Source organism: Calypte anna, chromosome 8 (assembly GCF_003957555.1).
Source record: "Calypte anna isolate BGI_N300 chromosome 8, bCalAnn1_v1.p, whole genome shotgun sequence".
NCBI lineage: Eukaryota > Metazoa > Chordata > Aves > Apodiformes > Trochilidae > Calypte > Calypte anna.
In genome coordinates, this window is record NC_044254.1 from 1,042,337 (window position 1) to 1,064,066 (window position 21,730).

A 21,730-nucleotide genomic window follows, 5' to 3' on the forward strand; every position below is an offset into this window, starting at 1 on the left:
CAGAATATTCAGCTGTTATTAATTGAATACTCTCTAATTTAACTGCTTAGCAGGAGAGAGAGTGACTGGTTTGTGTCAGCATGGAGAGCTGCTGTCGGGAGTTTTTGGGGTGTGGAGGGGTGGTTTGGGGAACAATTTGGGATTTTGGGGCTTGAGGTCCCTCCCTGCATAGGCCTGATCCTGATCTTCATTCTGCAAGGGAAGGGCTTCAGCATCTGCTGTGGCTCCTGGTCCTGGGGCATGTGGCCAAGCCCAGGCTGGAGATGCTGAAGACACAGCTCTCTCTCCATCCCACCCCAGCACTACTGCACAGGAATGGAAGGGAAGATACATCCTGGGAATGTGACCAGCCAGGGATGGTCCCTGGGTGCCCAGCAGGAAAGCATGATTCAGACTGGGACTAAGAAAAAATTCTTTGCAGAGAGGGTGCTCAGACATTGGGATGGGCTGCCCAGGGAGGGGGTGGATTCTCCATCCCTGGAGGTTTTTAAGAAGAGCCTGGATGTGGCACTGAGTGCCATGGGCTGGGAACCACGGGAGGAGTGGATCAAGGGTTGGACTTGATGCTCTCAGAGCTCCTTTCCAACCAGGATGATTCTGTGACTGGTTTGTCCAAGCTCCTGGAAGGTGACACCTGCAGTGGGTAAATCTCTTCCTCTCTGCTGAGCTGCTGGAAGCAAACCTCAACCCTTTGGTGGGCTCTTCCCCTGATCACCATGCCCACTGGGGCCTCAGTGTCCCCATGGTCCCTGCCAGCTCCCAGTTATGGCTCCTCATCTTCCTCCTCCACAGCCACCTCTGGAAGGTCCAGAGATGTCCCACATGCAGATGAGTTGTTACCATAGGTTTGCTGAGAATTTTGGTCCCTCAGAGGGTGCAGGAGGTCAGCCCTCCTCACTCCCAGCTGCCTGATAGGGTTTGGGGGGTCCATCCTCTCCAGCAGCCCCATGTCCACCCTCCACAGGTGCCTCTTGGCATCTCCCTGCCCCTCTCCCAGAAAGTTCAAGCCCAGAGCCGAGTTTATTGTTTCTATCTCGTTTATTTTAAGTATAGTTTTACACTTTATTATATGCTGTGACATCTTAAATGGAGCCTGTCACTCCATCTTGACTACTGCTGGGGGCTACAGCCGCTTACCCTGTCAGCCTTTTTGGCAGCCCTGATTAACGATACCAAAACCAGGGGATCCATGCCCAGGCACACTCCTGGAAATCAGGGGCTCATTTGCATATTCAAATGGGACACAGCAGTGAAAGGCTACAGCTCCTGTAAGGATTGCACTGGCACACACCCCCTGGGTGCACCTACACGTGGCCACACATCCCTGTACCTGCTGGTGGGGTTCCTGCATACCCAGTTCTGGTGGGTGTCTTCAGCCAAAAGGAAAAAGCCTTGCCTTTTTTTTAATTTTTTTTTTCCCCCCAAGATTTTTCATCTCCCTGGACAATATATCAATTAGGATAGCTAAATGGAATAATACTTCTTTTTTTTTCCCCCATGAGCCTGTTGGGATATGTTGCAGAATTACCTATGCAAATGCTTTTTTTTTTTCTTTCCCCCCCCGAAAGTAACATTTTGTTAGGTTAATTCGTGCGCTGGAAAAACAAACTTTCTGTTCTTCCAGTCCAATCTCCACTTACAAGTCAGGTTTTTGTAACCCTGTCATTAAAATGCGAGGTAGCCTACAGTAATTTGAATATTTCATTCTGCCGGCTGCTAATGCACTCTGCATTACAGATGGTACTTGCTCCATCCTTCTGGACTGGGTTCAATTATAAATGAAAGTAGGGAGCTGAGATTTGTCTTTTTGTCTCTGCTTAGTTGGAATAACACAATAAAGCTTGATGGGTAGGAATTCCTCAAGCTGCCTTCTCTCTGCCTGCAACGTCTCTTGTGTGGCTTTCTCCTCCAGCCAGCCCATCCCGCTTGCCTTTCAAGTCAAGCCTGGGGTATTTGTGTTGTCAGGGGAGGAGGTTTCCCCAACCCCTTACTGCCTCAGATGTGTTGCATCTCCTTTTTGAAGGTGCTCAGTCTCAGCCCTCCTCTCTCTCTCTGTTTTGATGCTCCCTCTTCATCCTCTTTTGCATCCTGGATGGGGAGCGGTGGTAGGAGAGACCCGGGGAAGGAAGGTGCTGCGTGTGGCTTCTGGGATGTTGGGGACACTGCTGCCATCGTGGGGACACCTTCCTCTCCCTGTCAGTCCCTTGGTACACCAGCACAGGGACAACAACCTGGTCCTCAGCTGGGGAGGAGCAGTGGGGATGCAGAGCAACCCTTCTCCATCCCCATCTTCCCTGGGAATACCAGGGCCCCCAGAGATCCAGAGAAAACATTTACCCCGTGATGAACAAAAAGGGAGGGGGCTGCAAACCTATAGCCCAGCTGCACGGGGGCCCTGTATTACATACAGATGCCTTTTGCCAGCTCCTTCCCCATCCCTGGCTGGTAAAAGCTATGTTGCTGAGGGAGTCAGAGGAGGTGAGGGCAGGGCTTTCAATTTGGTTCTACATTTACAAGGACCAGATGGCCTCGCTGGAGATGATCTTTGATCTGGGACACAGCCGGAGTCGGCAAGGGTTTTTTTTTCTTTTCTTTTCTTTTTTTTCCCTTCTCCCTTTTAAATCTCTGTTTATGGCAAGGGGCCTCTCTCACAGGGGCAGGGGGTGGCTGTGTCTGTCTGTCTGTCCAGTGCACGACAGGGCTGGGACTCAGCCCCCCCTTCCCGTAGGGTGCTGCTGAGCTGTGTGGATGAGTGGGCTTGGTGGTGAAAGCCCCAGACAGGGTTGTGGTGGGCACAAGGCAGATCCAGCTCCCCTGACACCACTTCCCCTCAGCACTGATATCTGCATCAAGGTTCTCTTGCATGGGAAGATAATTAAACACGCACAGACTCTGCAAAAAACAGAAATGCCACTAATTGATCTTTTTGACTTATTTTCCCCTGTTTTCTCTGGTGTCTCAGACCCTTCCAGGAGCTCGGAGGTGTAGGGGCTCTCTCTCCTCCAAACCTGCTTTGCCTCTTTGGGGTTTCTTCCTCCTCCTGATGTGTTTTGGATGGAGGGGGAGCTGAGGCAGCTGATCCTATTTCACGAGCGCCTGGACTCTTGCAGCACTCTCCCTCCTGTCCAAACAGATCGTTTACAGAAGGGGCCTCTATTTAAAGAAGGAACTGAACATTCAGAACTGTTTTCTGGCCTTAAAACACTGCCAACCGGCTGTTTCCTTTCAGAGATCTGGGCTTTGTCTGGTGTGCCTGAGGAGCAGGTTTGATGCTGGACTCAGGAGGTCAGCACAGTGGTGTGAGGAACTGACCCAAAATGTGCTTCTTTATTAGTCCTGGATGGTTGAATCCCAGCAAAGTTGGGTTCCAGATGGTGTGTCTTAGCTTGATGGACTGTCTAGGCTTGGGCAGACTTGACCTCTTTGTGGTGCTGTGGGTGGGACAAGCTTGGAAACCAAGCAAATGGAAGAGTGGTGGACTCTTGTCTTTTCCAAATGGAAAAGTTCAGGTGGACTGGTGTGATCTTTGTGTAGCATAGAAAGCAAGACCTTGTGTGAAAGGCAAGTCTGCAAGGAGTCAGAGGAACATTCAGACCTGCAGAGTGGCACTTCAAAAACACATGGGGTGAGATGAGTGTTGGATTGAGGGAGACTCTGGTCCTGTCATCCAGGTGACATCTCTAACACTGTGAAGGGGTCTGATACTGTCCCAGGACACATGACCACTGATGGTGGGTGCCTGAAGTTGTCCAGTGGTTGATCTGTTGCATCCAAACTGTGGCTACATCTGCATGGGGTGGGATTTCTGGAGCTTGCTTCTGAAACTTTATGGTCATGGTTGCTTCTTGTGCTTTGGATTTGACCTGTCCTCAGTGGCATATAACTTACTTTTGGTTCAAGTTTTTTGTGGAGAAGGCTTTCAGTCACCTGGGACCATGGCTGGGGGAGAGGTGGACAGGGGAGGGATGGCTTTTAATGCATCTGGAAGACTCCTGTCTTCCTGGGAAGAGCAGTGTCCATCCTGCGTGAGGCAGAGATCCTGGTCCATGACTGATCTCAGACAATCACCAATGCTTTATAGTTTCTTCTTCCTTTTGTTTTGCCTCCCTCTTGTCAGCATGTTCCAAAAAGAAAAAAAAATTCTGTACTGTTCTGCAGCCACCTTCTTCCAAGCAGCAAGGAATGAGGTTGGCTTCCATTTCAAAGGAGTGACAAGGACTGTGCTGAGCTCTTGCCTTGGACCAGAAGGTCACTGCTGGAAAAGGAAATGTGGTTCTGGCCAGAGGGCATTCCAGGAACCAGGAGGTAGGGAGGTCCCTTGGCAGTGGAAGGAGAGGACATGGCCCAAGGGTGCTCTGCACTGGGAGACTGCTACAGCTCTGTCCCTCTGTCACAGGTCTGCACTGACAGATTGGTGAGAAAAGGAGGGGAAATCCAGTGTATTTCCTGGGCTGACTTGGCTCTGAGACCCAGAGCTTTAGGAAATCTATATTGCCATTGACCTGGTGACAGAGTGACACTGGTCCCAGCCTTGTGGCAGGCAGTGGCACCTTCAAATTATTTAGCAAACCCATTGGAGTGGGACGTGACCATCTTAGGAGCTCCAAGCCAGTGTCACGGGTCATCTTTTCTGAAGGGTGGCAGGACCAAGTCATCTAAAATGCAGCTTTTCAGCTTGGGCTGGGGCTTTTCACCTCTGGCTCCCTTGCCCTGGCTGCTTTGTGCTTGGAGCAGCCGTTCACAGGCTCAGCATGGCCAGAGGAATGACCTTCCCGAGAGGGGAGCAGGATGGAGAGGCAGCTTCCTTCTGGGGGAATAAAAAAAAACCCCACCTCTTTTGCTTTGTTCTCAGATTTCAGGGCTTGACCTGGGGCGGTCAGAATGGGACCCTTGTCCTCAGAGGGGCTCTGGAGGCCCCGGCTTCTCATTAGCAGATTCAGCTCATTCAAAGGACCCCGTTTTCTTTTCAGCAAGGAGAATTCATATGCAAAGCAGGGCCCAGGAGCAGGAGGCAGATCCCAGCCCGACTGCTGTTCAGAGATGGGGAGGTTTATGGCTGGACCTGTCCTGGGAGCAATCCCATCTTTTGTTTGCTGATTGTTTCCTGCAGGGCTTAGGGACCCTGTGACCACTCTGTGGTCTGAGCTGGGACGTGGCCCCAGGCATGAGGAACACCAGGTCTGAGCCATCTCATCTCCTGGGGTGGAGAGGATGTCTTGCTCTGTCCTTCAGTGACAATTTATTGTCTTTCTGGCACAGAAGGGACTCTGGTCTCGTCACCCGAAGTCCAGCAGAAGGTGAGGTCCTGGTACAGCATGTGCTGCCCTTAGAGGGACCAAGGCAGAGAGCCCTGGGGTTAACCTGGGGTTCTTCTTGTTGCAGTAGCAAAAATCTGATTCTTTTTGCCCCATGGCATGATCGAGGGTTGGAAAAAATCCCAAATGCACTTTTCCAGCCTGCTTTCTGCAGCTGAGCTGCCTCTGCTCAGCCATCTGCTGGTGGGGCAAGAGGATCTGAGTGCTACCTGCCCTCAAACTGCAGATATGAAAGGGAATGGAAGTTGAGCTCCAGCCTGCAGTGAAGCATCCATGAGTAGACCCAGCTTGTGGCATCAAGACTGTCAAGAGAAAAATGCAAAACATTTAAATCTGAGCTGCCATTCTTTGTTTGGCCACAACTGGGCGTGCAGAGAAGGGATCCAAAGGTTTTCCATACCCTGCCCAGTTACTAACCCTGAGCTAAACTGGTGGGCAGGAGCAGGGTGCAGGGAAGGACTGGGAAGAGGAGCTCATCCCTGCTCATTCAGCTTCCCTGGGAGTGTCACTTGTTTGGGAATCTGGTTCTCAGGAATCACTGCTACGTTGTGACTCACTTTTGTGGAAATGGCTATTTTAGATAATTTTCCAGCTTTGGGGGCAGGGAGTGGGGAATGATCTTTTTTTTTTTTTTTTTTTTTTCCACCCCAATGTGTTAGTGATAATTTTCCATATCTCTTGAGCATTTTGCTGCCAGATTCTTGCTTGCTATGGCAACTCATTTGGCATTTGGGATGGGGTTAGGAGAGAAGTGGTGCAGACTCTTTGCCAGCACTATGAAATGAGAGCATCTCTTCTGCAGCTTCTGTGGCACGTTGAAGCTGCATCTCCTGAAGTGAGGGAGAGCTGCATCTGATAAATTCTCCTCTCTCCCAAAATCACAGTTTGAAGGGAATTCAGGCCTTTTTTCAGGGGGAGGGGTTGGATTGAGCAAATTATTTGGATGCTTCCACCCCAGAAAGACTAAACTGATGGAAATTTGGATTTTTAAAAAACGAGGCCAGGGGAAAACAGACAAAATGGGAGGAGAAGGTTTCGCTTTTGGTTCAGGACACGTTTTTGATGGAGCTGAGTTTGGGCTGGAATGCAAGATCCTAAAAGTGGTGGTGTGTAGGAGGGTGCTGGAGCCCAACCATCTGATGCTCCTGCTGTTGGTCAGGGTGTTGCCTGAGGGTCCTGTAGGGCTTGTTGGCCATGACTGGAATTGGCTTCTGGCTGGACCATTACTCTGATGTCACTTGTTCCCATCTCTGTAAAAGGATGTACCTTACCTCAATTTAATGTGCTTTATAGCCTGAAAGAACACAGCTCCACCTCTGAAAGAATGTCTCACAGAATTGGTTTCAGTGCATTGTTTCAGAACAGACCTGATGGAGGCTTCTGTGCTGGGAGGTGCAGTTGTGAGGGTCCAGGCTGGCTTTGCCTGGTGTATTGAGCACAAGCCTCTCTCTGTATTCCTTGCTGGGATTTTGGGTTTGTTTTATGGCTTTAGACTGTGAAAATTTGAGACAGAAATGACTTTCACAGGGTTTTTTTGTTTGGTTGGTTGGTTGTTTTTTGGTTTGTTTTTTTTTTCTGGGAAATAAATAAATAAGTAGCTGCAAAAAAAAAAAAAAACCCATTTTGCCAACTGAAATTTTCCATGCCTCATCTCGTGGCAGCCTGGTTTGGAAAATCTGAGCAAAATCTGTTCATCTAGTTGTAAGTTTTGGAAAGGTTGGTGTGAGGAGGGGAACTTTGATGTCAATTGTAAGAGGGAAAAAAAAAATACCCCAGACTTCCCTTAAGTCCTGTTTCCTGGGAGGGTGTGTGTCAGGGTAGCTGGAAATTCCAGTTTTCCTTTATCTGGGATGTAAGTGTTGCTGTTGTAATGTTGTGGCTTTATGTAAACATGGTGAATGTATCCAGCCAGGCTTCAATCTCATCTCCCTGTGATTACTTCTCATTGAAGTGCTCCACCTTGGTTACTGAGATTGCTGATAGCTCTTTAAAGTGGGCATCATGGGCTTTGCTGAGGAGACATTTACATTGCTGTCTGTCATGCAGAGCCAGGAATGGATGGGGTGAAGCATCCTTCACTTCTTGAAGGTGACTTTGTGGTTAAAGAGAAGATCCAACCCACTGGATTTTTTCCTTTGTGTCTGGGATTTGTTGTGGCAGAAGAAAGCAGGCTGCAAATATGCTTGTGTAGGAAAAAATCAGGAGTTTAGGTAGATGCAGGGTATCTGGTGGGTTTTCTGCGTGAAGGAAGCTTGGGAAGAGCAAATCAAACCCGTGCCATCATAGAATCATGGAATAGAATCATAGAACAAGGTTGGAAAGGACCTTAAAGCTCATCCAGTTCCAACCTCCTGCATGGGCAGGGACCCCTCCCACAGCCCAGGGTGCTCCAAGCCCCATCCAACCTGGGCTGAGACACTGCCAGGGATGGGGCAGCCACAGCTTCCCTGGGCATCCTGTGCCAGCATGGGGCAGGCAAGGAACCCAACCCCAACTCTCCTGAGCTGGTTGTGAGTGCAGGTGTGAGTAGGAGGGGGATGCAGGCAGCAGCCCTGAGCCTCTTACTGCAGAATTGTCCCCAAACGTGAGCAGATGGGAATGCCTTGTCACCAGGCTTAGTGCTGATCATCTTCAGGGAGTACTGAGGTGGGCTTAAAATAACTGCTCAGTTACCAGCTTGGGTAGCAGGGGCATTTGGTGGCAGGGCATCTGTCCCTCTGCTTGCTGGCTGTTGTTTTAGAGCTGGAGGTGTAACAAGATGTTAGAAGGAAACTGGTGAGCTCGTGTGGCTCCTGAAGCTGGGTCTCCAGCTGAATATTGTGGGTGATGGTTAAATGGCAAAAGGCAATAAGGGGCCTGATGTTCAGCATGTGTTACAAAGCCTGACTGTGGCTCTGTGCAGAAGTTTTGGGGTTCCCAAGGAGGAGCAACGTTGCCCTTGTTGTACAACACTCCAGACCAATCCAGGAGTGGATTTGGGCAAGACCTTGTTTGTTAGGTGCATGGGTGATGTGTCCATGTTTTGGACACTCCAGATGAGTGCTTTGGGAGGGCAGGAGGCATCTCTGCTCACTTGGGGCTGTGTGTGAGGACAGCCAGCAGTGCTCCTCCAGCTGGGATGCTCTGGGCATCTCTGGTTTCCTCATGGGAAGGTTACCCTGAAAGGCAGCACACAGCCCAGCAGCTGTGGCAGAGGAATTGTCCATCTCTTTTCCAACTCTCTTGTTGGGTGGATTGTCCCCCCTGCCAGTACATCTTAGGCACAGTGGTGGCAGGGGAAGAAAACCCTTCTGAAAATCACAACCTAATTACTCCCATCTGCTCCGGCACGGCTTCCCAGCTCTGCCTGCCAGGATGCTTGTCTCCAGTGCTAAGTAGCACATTATTTTCGATAAGTTGCAATCATTTCCTTGAAATCTCCTTCTCCTTTAAAATTTCCCCTTGGAAAAGCAATTCAGCAAGTGGGGAATGGGCAGAAAGAACCCCAGGAAAAGCCAGGCAGAAGCAGCCCAGCTGGGGTGGGAGGAGGGCAGCAAGATTCCTTTTGGGGTGGGTTTGTTGGAACTTCAGTCCAGCTGCCAGGACCAGCTCCTGGTGTCAGGAACTGGAGCTGACCCCACTGATTGCCTTTGTGGTGTTGTCCTGTGCTGCTGGAAGGGATGGAAAGGAAAGGGCTGCTAAGCTGAAGTGTTTTGGGGTGGCCTTGGTGGAGAAGAGAGGTGGGTGTGTGCTCAGCTCCCTGCCCTGATCTGGCTCCTCAGGTCCCTTTGTGAAAAAGTTACTAGGAAAACAGAGTGAATAAGGGAGGGGATGGTGGTGTGAGGAACCAGGTGACACCTGCACTGATTTTTTTGGTATTTCCACGTCCCCAGACCATCCCCAGGGTGCAGTTCATGTTGCAGGCATGTGCCAGCCCTGTGTCAAGGGCTGTTTTTCTGTTCCCTGGCTTCCCAGCCACCCCATCACACAGGGAAATCAGGCACAGGTCCCATGGGTTGGGGACACAGATGGGGGTGGTTCTGGCTGCCCATCTGATGTTGTGGGCTGGTGGTTCTGCTTGCACTCCACTCCTTGGAGATGCCAGGAATGGCAGGGAACATCTTGGAGCATCCATAAGCTTTGATGACTTGATGTAGTTTCCAGCCTGCATCCCTGAATCACAGGGCAGCAAGGAGCTGGGGAGCCACCTTCAGCTTTGTCTCCTTGCCTGGTTCTCCAGCCCCAGTACTGCCACTGCTCCCCTGTGTCCTGCACCAGGACAAGTCACCGAGCCAGGCCAGGACTCAGACTTTGTCCTCTGCATCCCTTGGCTGTGATTCCCTGCTCAGGAGGGAGAAGGAGTGAGCATGTGAGCTGGGAGCCATTTCCCAGCTGCTGGAATGGCTTCTCCATGACCCTGCTGGTGTCCATGACCCGAGTGGTGGCTTGGCAGTCCCCAGCTGCTGGCATGGCTGATGGTGACCCTGCCATGGCCTCAAGCCAAGCTCCTCACTTCCCCTCCATGGGCACTTAGGGGACAAGGCACAGGGCTTGGCTTTGTTCTTTAAAATACATCCATATGGATATTTGCATGAATGCATATATATATATATATATATATACACTTTATATATATTTAAACTTGGACTCTGAGGCAGCAGGGGACCTTTGCAAGGGCCGAGCCCCCTCTAGTGGCATTTGCAGCGGCTCCAGGGGCTTCCAAGCCAGCAGGAAAGCAGCCAAGGACAGAAAGTCTTGCATGAATTTTCCTTCTTCCCCGGCTGCCAGTCGCTATCTTTCTTTTTGTTCTTCTTTTCCCTCACACCCCCTCCCCTCCTTTTTCTCTTAAATCAGGAGCAGCAAATGGCAGGTCCTGGGGATGCCAGGATGCTTGGGTGGGACTGGACCCAGAGCCCCCTTAGCTCCAGCTTGCTGCTGGGCTGCCAGGGCTCATTCTGCTGAATTTATTTCAGTGTGGTTGGGTGGGAAAGCCAGCAGCCTGCTGAGAGGGGAGACCTTTTGGGATGGGCTGCCCAGACCCATCTGTGGGTCGGGTACTCACCCCCAGCCCCCCAGTCGGAGGAGCTGGATCCCATCAGGGGGAGAATTTTGGAGAGCTGGAGCTGCTGAGCAGCCCAGCATCCTGGCAGGAGCTGCAGACAGCACCAGGAAGATTAAAAAAAAAAAAAAAAAAGGAGCTTTTAAATAATCATTTTGTCTTCTCCCCGGCTGAGCGCAGCCTTCCAGGGATAAATAGGCAGCATCAGTTCTGCTCAGACACATTGCCCTTTCCATTTATTTACTCCCCAGTGTTCTGCTGAGCAGGTGGCCGAGCCCAGGCCATCTCTGTGTGGTCCCCAGCTGGGTCCCCAGCTGGGACTGTGGGGACCCCAGTCCATCCATGGGATGCTGGGGATGCACCCCCCAGCCTTTGGCAGGCTGACAGAGCTCAGGGGTTACCCAGGACTTTTCCTCGGGAAGCAGCTTTCTAAGCATCAACTAATTAATCACTTGTGCCTACCTGTCAGGTCAATGATTCCTGAGATTTTTAATCTAAAAATATTTCCCTTTTGAAATTCAGATGCACCTCTTTTGGCAGCTCTGCTTTTGAGTCGTTTATTTGTTGGGGTTGTTTAATTTTTATTTTTTTTTTTTTTAACTGTGTAGCTTTCTGTTTGTGTTTGGGCTTTTGATGTGCTTTAATGTAGTGATTTTTTTGTTTTTTTTTTAACCAGAAGAATGGGAACTTGTTATAATTTTTTCTTTTCCATAGCAAGTTTCTCTCTCGCCCACAGCCTGTTATCTCCTCACTTCCCTCTTCTCTTTTTGAAGGATTTTGGCTACCTTGGGGCTTGGCAACTGGCACCCGGCTCCAGCTTTGGCACCATGCCCTCATCCCTCCATATAGAAATGATCCTCCTTAGCACAGAGTTATTTTTTGTTACCTAATCTTACTGGCAAATGTATTCTTGCTGGATTTCTTGAATTTTTTTCTTTCCCCCTGACCTCCCCACGTTTGTTAGAGCAAACGTTTTAATCACAAAAGTGCCAATAAGTGCTAAAGTCCTGAAAATAATGAATTCAGTAGAGCTGGAGGCTTTGGAAAAAAGCTCTTCTTAGTGTTGGCCAAACCTCTCAGCAGGGTCTTTTGCTTCAGTTTTACTCTGATAATAACTATATCCATTTCTAACTTCTTTCAGAGTGAACATACTCTGTGGGGTATTTTAGCTGCTCTGGTTTTACTTCTTACTGCAAACTGATTTGGGACTATTTTTATTTTTTTTCCAACGACAGGGAAAGCCAGGAGCTCATGTGGTGGTGTTGGGGGTGTCAAATTAATCTTGGGTGCAAGCTTTATCAACACCCACGCGTTACCCAGCCCGGGATGTGGCTGTGTTTCCAAAGTGCTTTGAGCTCCTGTGGCAGATGAGCTGGGAAAATGCAGTCCCTTTCTCTTAGGAAATGCCTTTTTTGATCACTCAGGATTAATTTTGTGTAATTTGCAGACGCACACACCTTTGTCTTGGGTGATGTTTCTGGGAGCAGACAGAGGGCATGAAGGGCACCCCTGTTCTTCTGTGAGAAGTGCCCCTTGGCCAAGCCAGAGTAGAGCAGTCAGGATGCTCCCATCTGGTTTTTCCAGGAAAGCCCTTGCAGAGGGATGACTTTTACTTGAAGCAATAATTGAGGCGGGGAGCACAAAGAGGGGAGGAAAATTCTCTCCTTGGCAAGTCACTCTGGGAGGATTGATTTATTGTCTCCCCTTTTCTTACCATGGTTTAGACTTCACTGAAACGACCAGATTCTAAAAAAAAAAAAAAAAAGTTGTTTTCCAAAGAATAAATCATTCTCTGTGCGTCTTTTTTTTTTGCTTGTGACTAAAAACATGGCTTTACAAGCCTTCTCTATCTGTATTTAAAGATGGGGAAACTGAGGCACAGTCAGCCCTGGCCTCTGTCCTTCTTCCTCTGCCAGCTGGGGCAACGCATGCAGTACAGGATCAGCCCATAAATGACATTTGGGGGACATGAGACGACCCTCAAGTGGGCTGGATTCCTGACTTCCCATCCTGTGCTTGAATTGGTTTCTGGTCTCTGTCACTTCTGGCAGCAAGAACGGGTACATTTACTGGGATTTTGGGGGGTGTTGCTACCCGTTTTGCTGCGTACTTGAACACAAATCAGGGTTTTCTGGGTTACCACTGCAGTGAGCTCTTTCTGCCCTACTTCTTCCCTGTGGGAAGGATGGAGGGAAGCCAGAAGGGGAATGGGGAGTTGGAATGCCCCTGGTGACAAGCATTTGAAGCACATCTGCCTTTTGGGGTATCCTTGGGAAAGGAGGACAAGCCCTGTTTGATAAGGACTGATCCCCTGGGATGAACCCCCCTTTCGGATGAGCATCCCTTCACCTGATGGAAGCCCCGTGGCACGACTCAGCCTTCCCCTCTCCCTTTTGTGTCTCCTGCAGTGCTGAGCATCCGGGGAGCCCAGGAAGAGGAGCCCACGGACCCCCAGCTGATGAGGTTAGACAACATGCTCCTGGCTGAGGGGGTAGCGGGCCCCGAAAAAGGAGGGGGCTCGGCTGCTGCCGCCGCTGCCGCCGCCGCTTCTGGAGGCGCCGGCTCGGACAACTCTGTGGAGCATTCCGACTACAGAGCCAAGCTCTCCCAGATCCGACAGATCTACCACACGGAGCTGGAGAAGTACGAGCAGGTAACAGGCTCCTTCGTGGTGGGAATGGTGGGATGGTGGGAGCAGGGATGCCGGGAGAGCCCGGGTCGCTGCTGCTGACGTCTGTTGTTAGGGTGAGCGCCGAGCGGTGCTTGGGGCTGGGGTGAAAACGTGTCTGGTGTAGGGTTGGGTTTGTGTGCTGGGAGAAGAGGCTCAGCATGGAGTGCCCCTTTGATTTGTGTTTGCTGCTCCTCCTCTTCATATCCTGCCAAAAAAAAAAAAAAAAAAGGGCCTGACGACAGGAGAGTCCTCTGCAAGGGGCTGGCTGCGGTGCAGGCAGTTTTCCAAGCAAGGACTGAAGCAGAATCCTTCTTGAATGTTTTTTCTGCTTGAAAAGCTCTTTTTCCAGAAAAAAGAAACAAAAAAGTGGCTCTTTTTTTTTTTTTTTTTTTTTTTTTTTTTTTGAGGAAGATTATTCTGAAAAACTATTTGGGTCATGAATGCAGCTATTGGTAACACTGACAATTGCATGAAGAACTGCTCAGGCCAGTGCTCAAACCCAGTTTCTTTCAAATGCTTCCAGATGTTTTGCAGCTCTCTCTTTGCCACCAGGCAGCTTGCCCTTGTGATGAATGTGGTTTCTACCCTGAGGTTGTGATTTATGGAGTGCAAGCAAGAAAGAATCCCTCCTTCTTGGTGCAGGACAGGCTCTGCTGCCAGGGCCAGGCAGGGTTTCAGGTCTCTGGTTTGATGCTGTCTCTGCTGGTGCCACAGGGCTGTAAGCAGCTGCCAGGGTGTCTATGGGCAAGTCAGCCTGGTTCCCAATTTATGTGGCTAACTGGTTGTATGGTGGGGCTGGGGGGACATTTTGCCCCACTGACCAAGCTGAGGTTGTTGGTTGGCATCTTCAGCCCTGCATCCAGGAGTGGTGTGAAGGTACCTTAGATGGGTGCCCCTGGGTTGGAGCTGGAGTCAGGGTGGGCAGGGAGAACTCTGGTGTTGGAGAAGCCAAGGATGGTGACACCATGAAGGGCGTTTGTCAGGACATCAGAGGAAGAGGGATGGCAGGGCACAGGGAGCAGGTTGGAGAGGTGAGCTTTGTTGGCTCTTCTCAACCCTTTCAGTCCCTCAGAGCAGGGGATATGGGCTGGGGTGGTGAGAGCCTCAGGTCTGCCACATGGGTGGGACTGGAGAGCACATCAGGGCTCATCTTTCAGCTGAAGAGGGGGAGAGAAAACCTCTTGTCCTCTGTCACCCAAGCTTGAGGAGACACCATGAAGGGCAGAGCCAGCAGGGACCCTTCTCCAAGGACACAGCAAGGGACTGGCTTCAGGGAAGGACCTTCTGCTCCTTCCTCCCCTTTCTGGGGGGAGTTGGGTTGCTTTATGGTTTTGTTTCTGCATCATTCTTGCTCCCCACAGCCAGACCCAGGAGACATAATACCCCAGCCCCAGGGGGTGTTAGGGGCCACCACCTCTTTTCCTCCTTGCATCCCACCCAGAGGGCTGTGTTTCTCAGGGAGCTGGGTTGGGAATGGCCGTGCCAGGCCACACGTCTGGTGTCACCACTGGTGACCCTGCAAAACCAGGGCTGGGGGGTTCTCAGCCTCCATCCCCCCCTCTCTCCAGTCCCATTCTTGGTTGTTTGGGCAGCGTGGCTTCTCGTGGTGTCTGGCTGCTGCTGTGACAGCGCTCGCCGGCAATTTTGTCTTTAATGCTCTTTATTTCACGCCAAGAGGAGAGGAGCTGGAATTGCTCAGGCGTCTGGGAGCAGAGAGGAGGCTGGCTGGGAGCTCGGGTAGCTCACCCCGGGAGGTGGGAGCTGTCAGCTGGTGATGGGCAATTGGAGGGGCTCAGTTGTCCTTGGGAACATCTCCCTCTGGGGTCTGAGCCGTGGGAGGGGATTCGGCACCTCCTGGACCAGCCCTGGGGATAATGATTAGAGGGGAAGAAGCTGCTGGAGGAGCTTGGAATGATGAGGTGGAAGATAGTGAGTAAAGCCTATGTTGCCAGGCCACAAAACCAGGGTCATTTTCCCCTGCTAGCTCCTTCTTCCCAGTGTCCCCATCACTGTCCCCGGAGCAGCTGCCTGTGTCCCAGGAGCACCGACAGCTTTTTCAGCCATCAGTGTCTGAGTGCTGCTCTCAACCTGGGTTTCAGTGCTTGGATCCCAGACTGGTTCTGGGAACTGAAGGATCCTGTCGTGCCCTCGAGGTGCTCATGGGGATGGAGGAGAGGGCAATGCAGTGGCTTTCATCCAGAAATCCCTCCCTCCCATCTCACCCTGCCTCCTCTCACTGCCCTGTCCTCCCAGCATGGCAGCTGCCAGACACTGCTGTGCCAGCAGCAAACTAATTGGGATTATTACCTGCTTACCCTTACTTGTCAGTGCTCCTGACTCACTCAGGCTTTAATCATCATTATTTACCTCTGATCAGACGTGGTAAGAGCACAGAGTAGTGCCCTGTCTCTCTGGAAACTGCTCCTATGAAGGAACAGGGGCTCTGCTGGTGTCCAGCTGGGGTGGTGGGAGGAAGAACAGCAGGTCAAAAGGTTCATGGTCCCTAGTTCAGGGTCTGTGGCTCTTCCAGTCCCATCCAGAAAAACACTGGCTGTGAGTTTTTCACTCTTTACAGGAGTCCTAGGGCTTCACCTGCCCCAGCTCCACCCATGATCCCCAAGAGCAAAGAAATTGTCTCCTGCCTTTCTCAACATGTTTGGTCAGAGCCTCTTATGCCTGGCAGATGAGGGAAGCTGACTTCCCCCCCAAGAACCATCACACTTTGCCAAAAAACCCCAACCCCTGAGGCCTCCACTGGCTTCTCCTTCCCTACCAGCACCTCCCTTGTGCTCTCCATGACACCACCGAATGACCTTCCCATCCTGGGGTTTCTTTTGCTTTTCTTGCCATCCCAGGCATGCAACGAATTCACCACCCACGTGATGAACCTGCTGCGTGAGCAGAGCCGGACCAGACCCATCTCTCCCAAGGAGATCGAGCGGATGGTGAGCATCATCCACCGCAAGTTCAGCTCCATCCAGATGCAGCTGAAGCAAAGCACCTGTGAAGCCGTCATGATCCTGCGCTCCCGATTTCTGGATGCACGGTGAGGTCCCTGGCATTCCCTCCTCCCCTTCTCTTTGGTGGTGTTCCAGGGGGTTTTGAGGTTCTGGAGGAAATCCCTGCCTGGCTGCAGGGCGAGTGTTTCTTGGAGCTGTAGGGATGGTTTTATCTTCCTTCCCCTGAGCTGTGGCTCTGCAGGGAGTGGGCAGTAATTGGAGACATCCAAGCTCGGTGCCAGGGAGGGGTCCAGCTGTACCTGCAGAGTTCCACCTGTTAGTTTTGCTCCAGCAGAAGAAGATTCTGTGGCATATTCCAGCAAACCTCCGTGGTGAAGATTTGCTCTTCAGCTGGGGAGCTTTTCAGCTGCTCCAGCCTGTCCTGTCCCCTCTAGGTTCCTGTTTTTTTCCTTCAGTTTCCATTGTCCCAGATTTCCAGTTTGCTGCAGAATTATTTCACTCCCCCAGCTGGCTGCATGCAAGCTGTGGCTTGGGTTTTGGGATGGGGAGGAGAGGAGAGGCAGCTCCTCCCAGGGGGTAAGGGAGGAGGTAGCAGGCAGATAGTAACCAGCTGCAAATACATCAAACTTCAAGCCTGTGTCTGCCACTGCTTTCTCAGCGTGGAGCTTTGCAGAGCAGCAGTGATGCTTTGGCTTTAAGACTTGTCTGTGAGCCAGGGTGATAATTTGGGAAGGAGACTTAAATTATTTTGGAAGATGCTGAGAGAGAAGTCAGCAGCAAGGCACAGATGAGAAGCTTCCTGGCTATGACTCTATGATACTCTGTGCTCCCAGGAACATGGGAAGGAGGGAGGGAAATGGAGAAAGTCAGAGTACCTAAAATGACATTCCAGTTTCTGGTTTCCTGGCACTGATTCCCTTCTGTTTTTCCTTCTGTTTTTCCCCCTTTCTTCGTGCTAAGGCGGAAGAGACGAAACTTCAACAAGCAGGCCACGGAAATCCTGAATGAGTATTTCTATTCCCATCTCAGCAACCCTTACCCCAGTGAGGAAGCCAAAGAAGAGCTAGCCAAGAAATGTGGCATCACAGTCTCACAGGTGAGAGGCCCCAGGAACACAGAAAATGCAGCTGCTAAACCTTAGCCAGGTTCCAGACATCAGTCCAGTCAGTCCTGTCCCCCTGTGGAACATTTCAGTACTAAATGAGGGGATGGGAGAGCAGACAGCAGACCTGCAGAGTGAAGCCAGAGTTGGAAAAAGAGGGTTTGGGAGAGGGTTTGAAAGGGATGAACACTTCAGGGACTGATGGCTGTGTGTGCAGCCAAGGTGTTAACGACACAGAAAGGATGTGGCTTGACCCAGAAAGGCAAAGTCTTCTCCTCAGGGAACCAGCACTGAGCTGGCTTGCAAGAAGGACTCATTTGAGCTGAAAGTCCATTCTGCAAGCCAAGGGATTTGAAGGCAATAAGAAGAGTTGTGCAGATTTTGCTCAATAAGGTAGGAAGGACAAGGTCCTGGTGGGCAGGGTTTGGTTCAGGTGAGCTAATGGTTATAGGTGCTGCTCCAGGAGGGTGGGCTTCCTCAGGGTCATTTCTCTCTGTCATTACTTTCGTGCTGCAGGCCATGACATCTCCCTGACTTGCTTACCCCTCACAGAAAGGTGCTCAATAAAGACAAGTTGAATTATTTCCATACATTCAGGGCAGACACGTAATTCCTGGAGTCTGTAGCTTTGACCTGGGATCTGCTGGGATTTGTGAGGATTGCACTCAGTCCTTGGAAGTGTTCAACCCTACATTGCTCAGGCCTGCCCTTCTTTTTTTCTTTTGCTTTCTGGAGCAAGCTGCATGGAGCAAGCATCTGTATGGCCTCTGGTATCCTTGTCCTCATATGAGCATAGCACTTCCTCTAAACTCCCTTTGTGTTCCCCATCTTGGGCCACTTCCCAGGCACATGCCTGCTGATTGCTTGAGCAAACTGAAGACAGCAGCAGCATCTGGTATCCTTGTGAGAGCATGTCTGCCTTCAGCAGGAGCAGCAGCAGCCAAGGGAAGGTGTCATCACTGTGCTGAACACCCGCTGAGCCACTCCAGTGGCATCCCCTGGGCTGAAGGATCCAAGTGTTTGATTCTGCCCAGAGTTACCTATGAGAGACAGCACATATTGTTAGGTAAAACTACAGCAGTCCTGATGCTTCCCCTCTCACTTTTAATTCATCTGTTCACACTTACAGCTTCTCCCTCGCACAAAGAAAATGCCCAGGAGAAATGCTGTGCTTAGGATATTTTTTGGCCAGGCTGCATCATCCCTGTCTCCAGGATCTCCTTCCCTTCTCCAACCAAAGAAGGCAGAAGCAAACACACAGCCAGGTCTCAGCTTTTGCTGGGGCTACTTGGGAACATGAGACAGCATCACCTTGTGCAAGTAATGAGCAGAGTTCATCTGAACTCAAGAGCTGACCAGGATAGGCAGGTTCTTGACTTCACACCTTTTAAGTTGAAGCTGGATTGTGGTGGCCATTTTTCCTGGCTTCTTGTCCTGTGGCCCTCAGAGTTTGCCCACTGGCTCCAGCACATGAATCCTATTGTAGAAGGATAGCCAAGTGGGAAGATCCTGAAGGAGTACATTGTCATGAATGAGAAAACTGGACCAAGAAGTAGAATGGGAGCTCCTTGCAAACAGTGCCTGTTCCTGGTGCCACCCAGGATGCTGATCTGAGTTACTGCCTTTTGCCTCCTGGGAGTCTCTTCTTTCCTTTTTTTCTCTAGGCTGAACATTTCCCATGTCTTCTCTGAAATTATTTGCCATGACACAGTGAAGAGACTCCCAAGTGAAGAGGCTGATGATCAGCTGGGCACTGAGTGGGGGTCTGTGAACACTGAGTTCTCAGTGGGTCCTGGGTGAAGCAGCTCTTCCTGGGTATCACAGCCAGATTTCACAGACTTTGGAGTTTCTTTTCACCTTGCTGAACCTCTGACATGCAAACTTTGGGGTATTTTTCCAGACACCTGGCATGTTGTCCCAGCAATGTTTCCTTTGAGTCTTCATACTATTGATCCAAGGATATTACCCTGACAGCCTGCTCAGATCACCTGCTTGTTCCTCTCCCTGGGACTTCCTGAGGTTCCTGCACTGTGCTGATGCAGAGACAGGGAAACACCTTTCCCCAGGACTGGTGTGAGCAGAGCTGCACCATTTCATTCTGCCTTCAGATCTGGTGCATCATTTTCAGCCACCCCACCAAAGAACCCTGTTTCTTTATTCTTTGGGGGAAAAAAAAAAAAGTCCACTGCCCTCATTCAGCACACTTCTAGGTGCTTGGAGATGGCAGACAGGGTGGAAGCATTTCCTCCCCCTTGCCAAAGGACTTGCTTCTTCCCTGGAACCGAAAATAGGTCTTAGGATGACCCCTTCCTGCCTCTCCAGCCTTCCCCTGGAGGTCCTGCTGTATGTTAAACCTCACAAAGCTGAGTTCAGCTGGATGGAGAACACCCAGTTCTGGCCTCTTGCACTGCTACTACTCAGGTGGCTCAAAAGCTTTGGTCACATCAAGGCAACTTTGTCAGAAATAAATTCATCAGGTGTTAGCCCTGAAAGCCATCCCTGGCTTCTCCAAAGGGAGGAGAAGGGGCATCTGGGGCATCTGTCCCTGTCAAAGGGACTGGAGGAGGAGGAAAATGAAAAGTTCCAAAATGACACATTTCCAGGTTGTGCAATTTCAGTCATTTGACTTTCTCAGGGTTTTTTAACCCGTCTGACATTTTTGTTGGGTAGGTCTGATGGCTTCTGTGGAGCATCCCCTTAGTGGACATCCCATCCAGAGAGGAACCAGAAGCATCCACAGGAGCCCCAAGGGGGGTCCCACCACTTTTCCTGGGCTTGATGTGACGTGTGTGGGTAGAAGGAGCTTCCTTCCATGGCTGGGAAAATGGGGAGGATCCGGGGGGAAAGAACATGCACTAATCCACCTTCCTCACCCAGCCCCACTCACCAGGACTGAAACATTAATGTCTTTGTCTTCTCTTCCAACTCACTCCAGGTATCAAACTGGTTTGGAAATAAGAGAATCCGGTACAAGAAGAACATAGGTAAATTTCAAGAGGAAGCCAATATTTATGCTGCCAAAACGGCTGTCACGGCTACCAATGTGTCAGCCCATGGAAGCCAGGCTAACTCACCCTCAACTCCCAATTCAGCTGGTTAGTTTTTGTTTTTATTTTATTTTGGGTCATTAGTGTTTGGTTTTGGGGTTTTTTGTTGGTTCTTCCCCCCCCCTCTAATCTGTCTCTTGTTTTCTCCTTTCAGTTAATTCTATTTTTATCTGATGATTTTGGTTGGCTCACCTTTGTGGTGTTTAAAAATAAAAAAAAGAGATGGGTTTGGTTTTGAGGTTGTTTTGGGGGGGTACTTTAGTTTTCTTTGTATTTGTTTTCCCCTCTCTTTTCTCCTTTTTTTTTTTTTCTTTTCCCCTTCCCTGTTTCTTTTTTTCTTGGAAAAGTGATGTGATCTAAACTTGTGACTGATGCTGCCATGTTGGGGCTTATATACAGGGTTGGTAAACACAAAACTTGAAAAATGATCTGGGAAAAGATTGCTGGAATTGCTTACACCTGGGGGTGGGAGGGAGGAAAAAAAATATTGAAAAAAAGTCCTTGCATAATGGTTCTGTTTCTCTGGGGCTGGAGGCACGAGTGGCCCCAATAACCCAGCATTTCTGGGATGTCCTAATTCATGCCATTTTGGTTGTCTGGGGTAAATTCTTATCCTTTGGTTTCCTTTCTGTTGTGGTTACCTTTGGTTGCTCACATGACAGTGTCTGGATCACCTCCACCAGTGTGCCCATTGTGAAGTTGACTTTTCCTTTATGTCAGCCCGATCCAGGGCAATCCCTGGGTTCCCTTTCCTCGTTTCCTGCTCATTATTTCCATCTGTTTGTTTTGAGGGTCAAAGGCACAGAGCACTTTGCCCAGATTTCAACTTCTCTGCTTTAAGGAAGATGTTTTAGTTCAGGTGTGGTACAGCCAGCCCAAAACCCACAGCTGGTTGTGCTCCACTCCCACATGGCATGAAGGATGGAAAGCTGGGATTTGTGTAAAAGCAGGGAAAAAAGTGAACATTATCCATGGACATGTCTGTGTGTGCCTGTTTTCTTTTTAGGGGTGGGAGGGAGAGTGGGGATGTGCCAGTGTTTCACTAGGGTGTGATGCTGCTGTCAGGTGTGATGCTGCTGTCAGGTGTGATGCTGCTGTCAGGTGTGATGCTGCTGTCAGGTGTGCTATTAAGAGAGCAAAAATGGTGGGGGAGAAAAGGGGATGGTGGGCAGGAGGAGAAGCTGGATGTTAAGTAGCCCACCAGTGGCTCAGCATGGAAATGGTGGTGGCCATCAGGACAAGCTTCTGTAGTGAGTGCAGCCCTGCCTGGGACAGGGAGCAGGGGAGCTGCACCCCAGAAGCACCCCCAGATCTGGAGGATCAGATGAGGTGCTCAGAGTGTTCTTCAGGACAGATGGTTTGGAGGACTTTTGTTTGAGTCTTGTATTTTGGGATTTTTTTTCTTTTCCAGTTTTAAAAAACGTCATCCTTCCCAAACAGCTCCCTCAGAACACCTGTTCAGGTAGAGCCCCTAGGTGCTAAAATGCCCCTGGAGAACAGGCTGGGGGTTAGGAAGCAGAGTTGTCTGTGCTGAGGGAGGGACCTGCTGCCTGTGATGCTGTCAGTGGACCCAGAGAGCCCCAGCATTCCTTCTTGT

At 50.4% G+C, this 21,730-nt stretch overlaps 1 protein-coding gene across 4 annotated transcripts in view; it reads left to right on the forward strand.

The window, feature by feature from the left end:
- The window catches only part of PBX1 (PBX homeobox 1), a 120,089-nt gene that overhangs the window by 85,030 nt on the left and 13,329 nt on the right, over positions 1 to 21,730 (forward strand). For 2 of the 4 annotated variants that reach the window (XM_030454960.1, XM_030454962.1), the window contains exons 3-6: positions 12,762 to 13,006; positions 15,862 to 16,070; positions 16,945 to 17,080; positions 20,022 to 20,181. In XM_030454960.1, the coding sequence (XP_030310820.1) occupies positions 12,762 to 13,006; positions 15,862 to 16,070; positions 16,945 to 17,080; positions 20,022 to 20,181 (750 nt within the window). The remainder of the gene's footprint in view (positions 1 to 12,761; positions 13,007 to 15,861; positions 16,071 to 16,944; positions 17,081 to 20,021; positions 20,182 to 21,730) is intronic. The other 2 variants (XM_030454961.1, XM_030454963.1) reach the window with 1 other exon arrangement.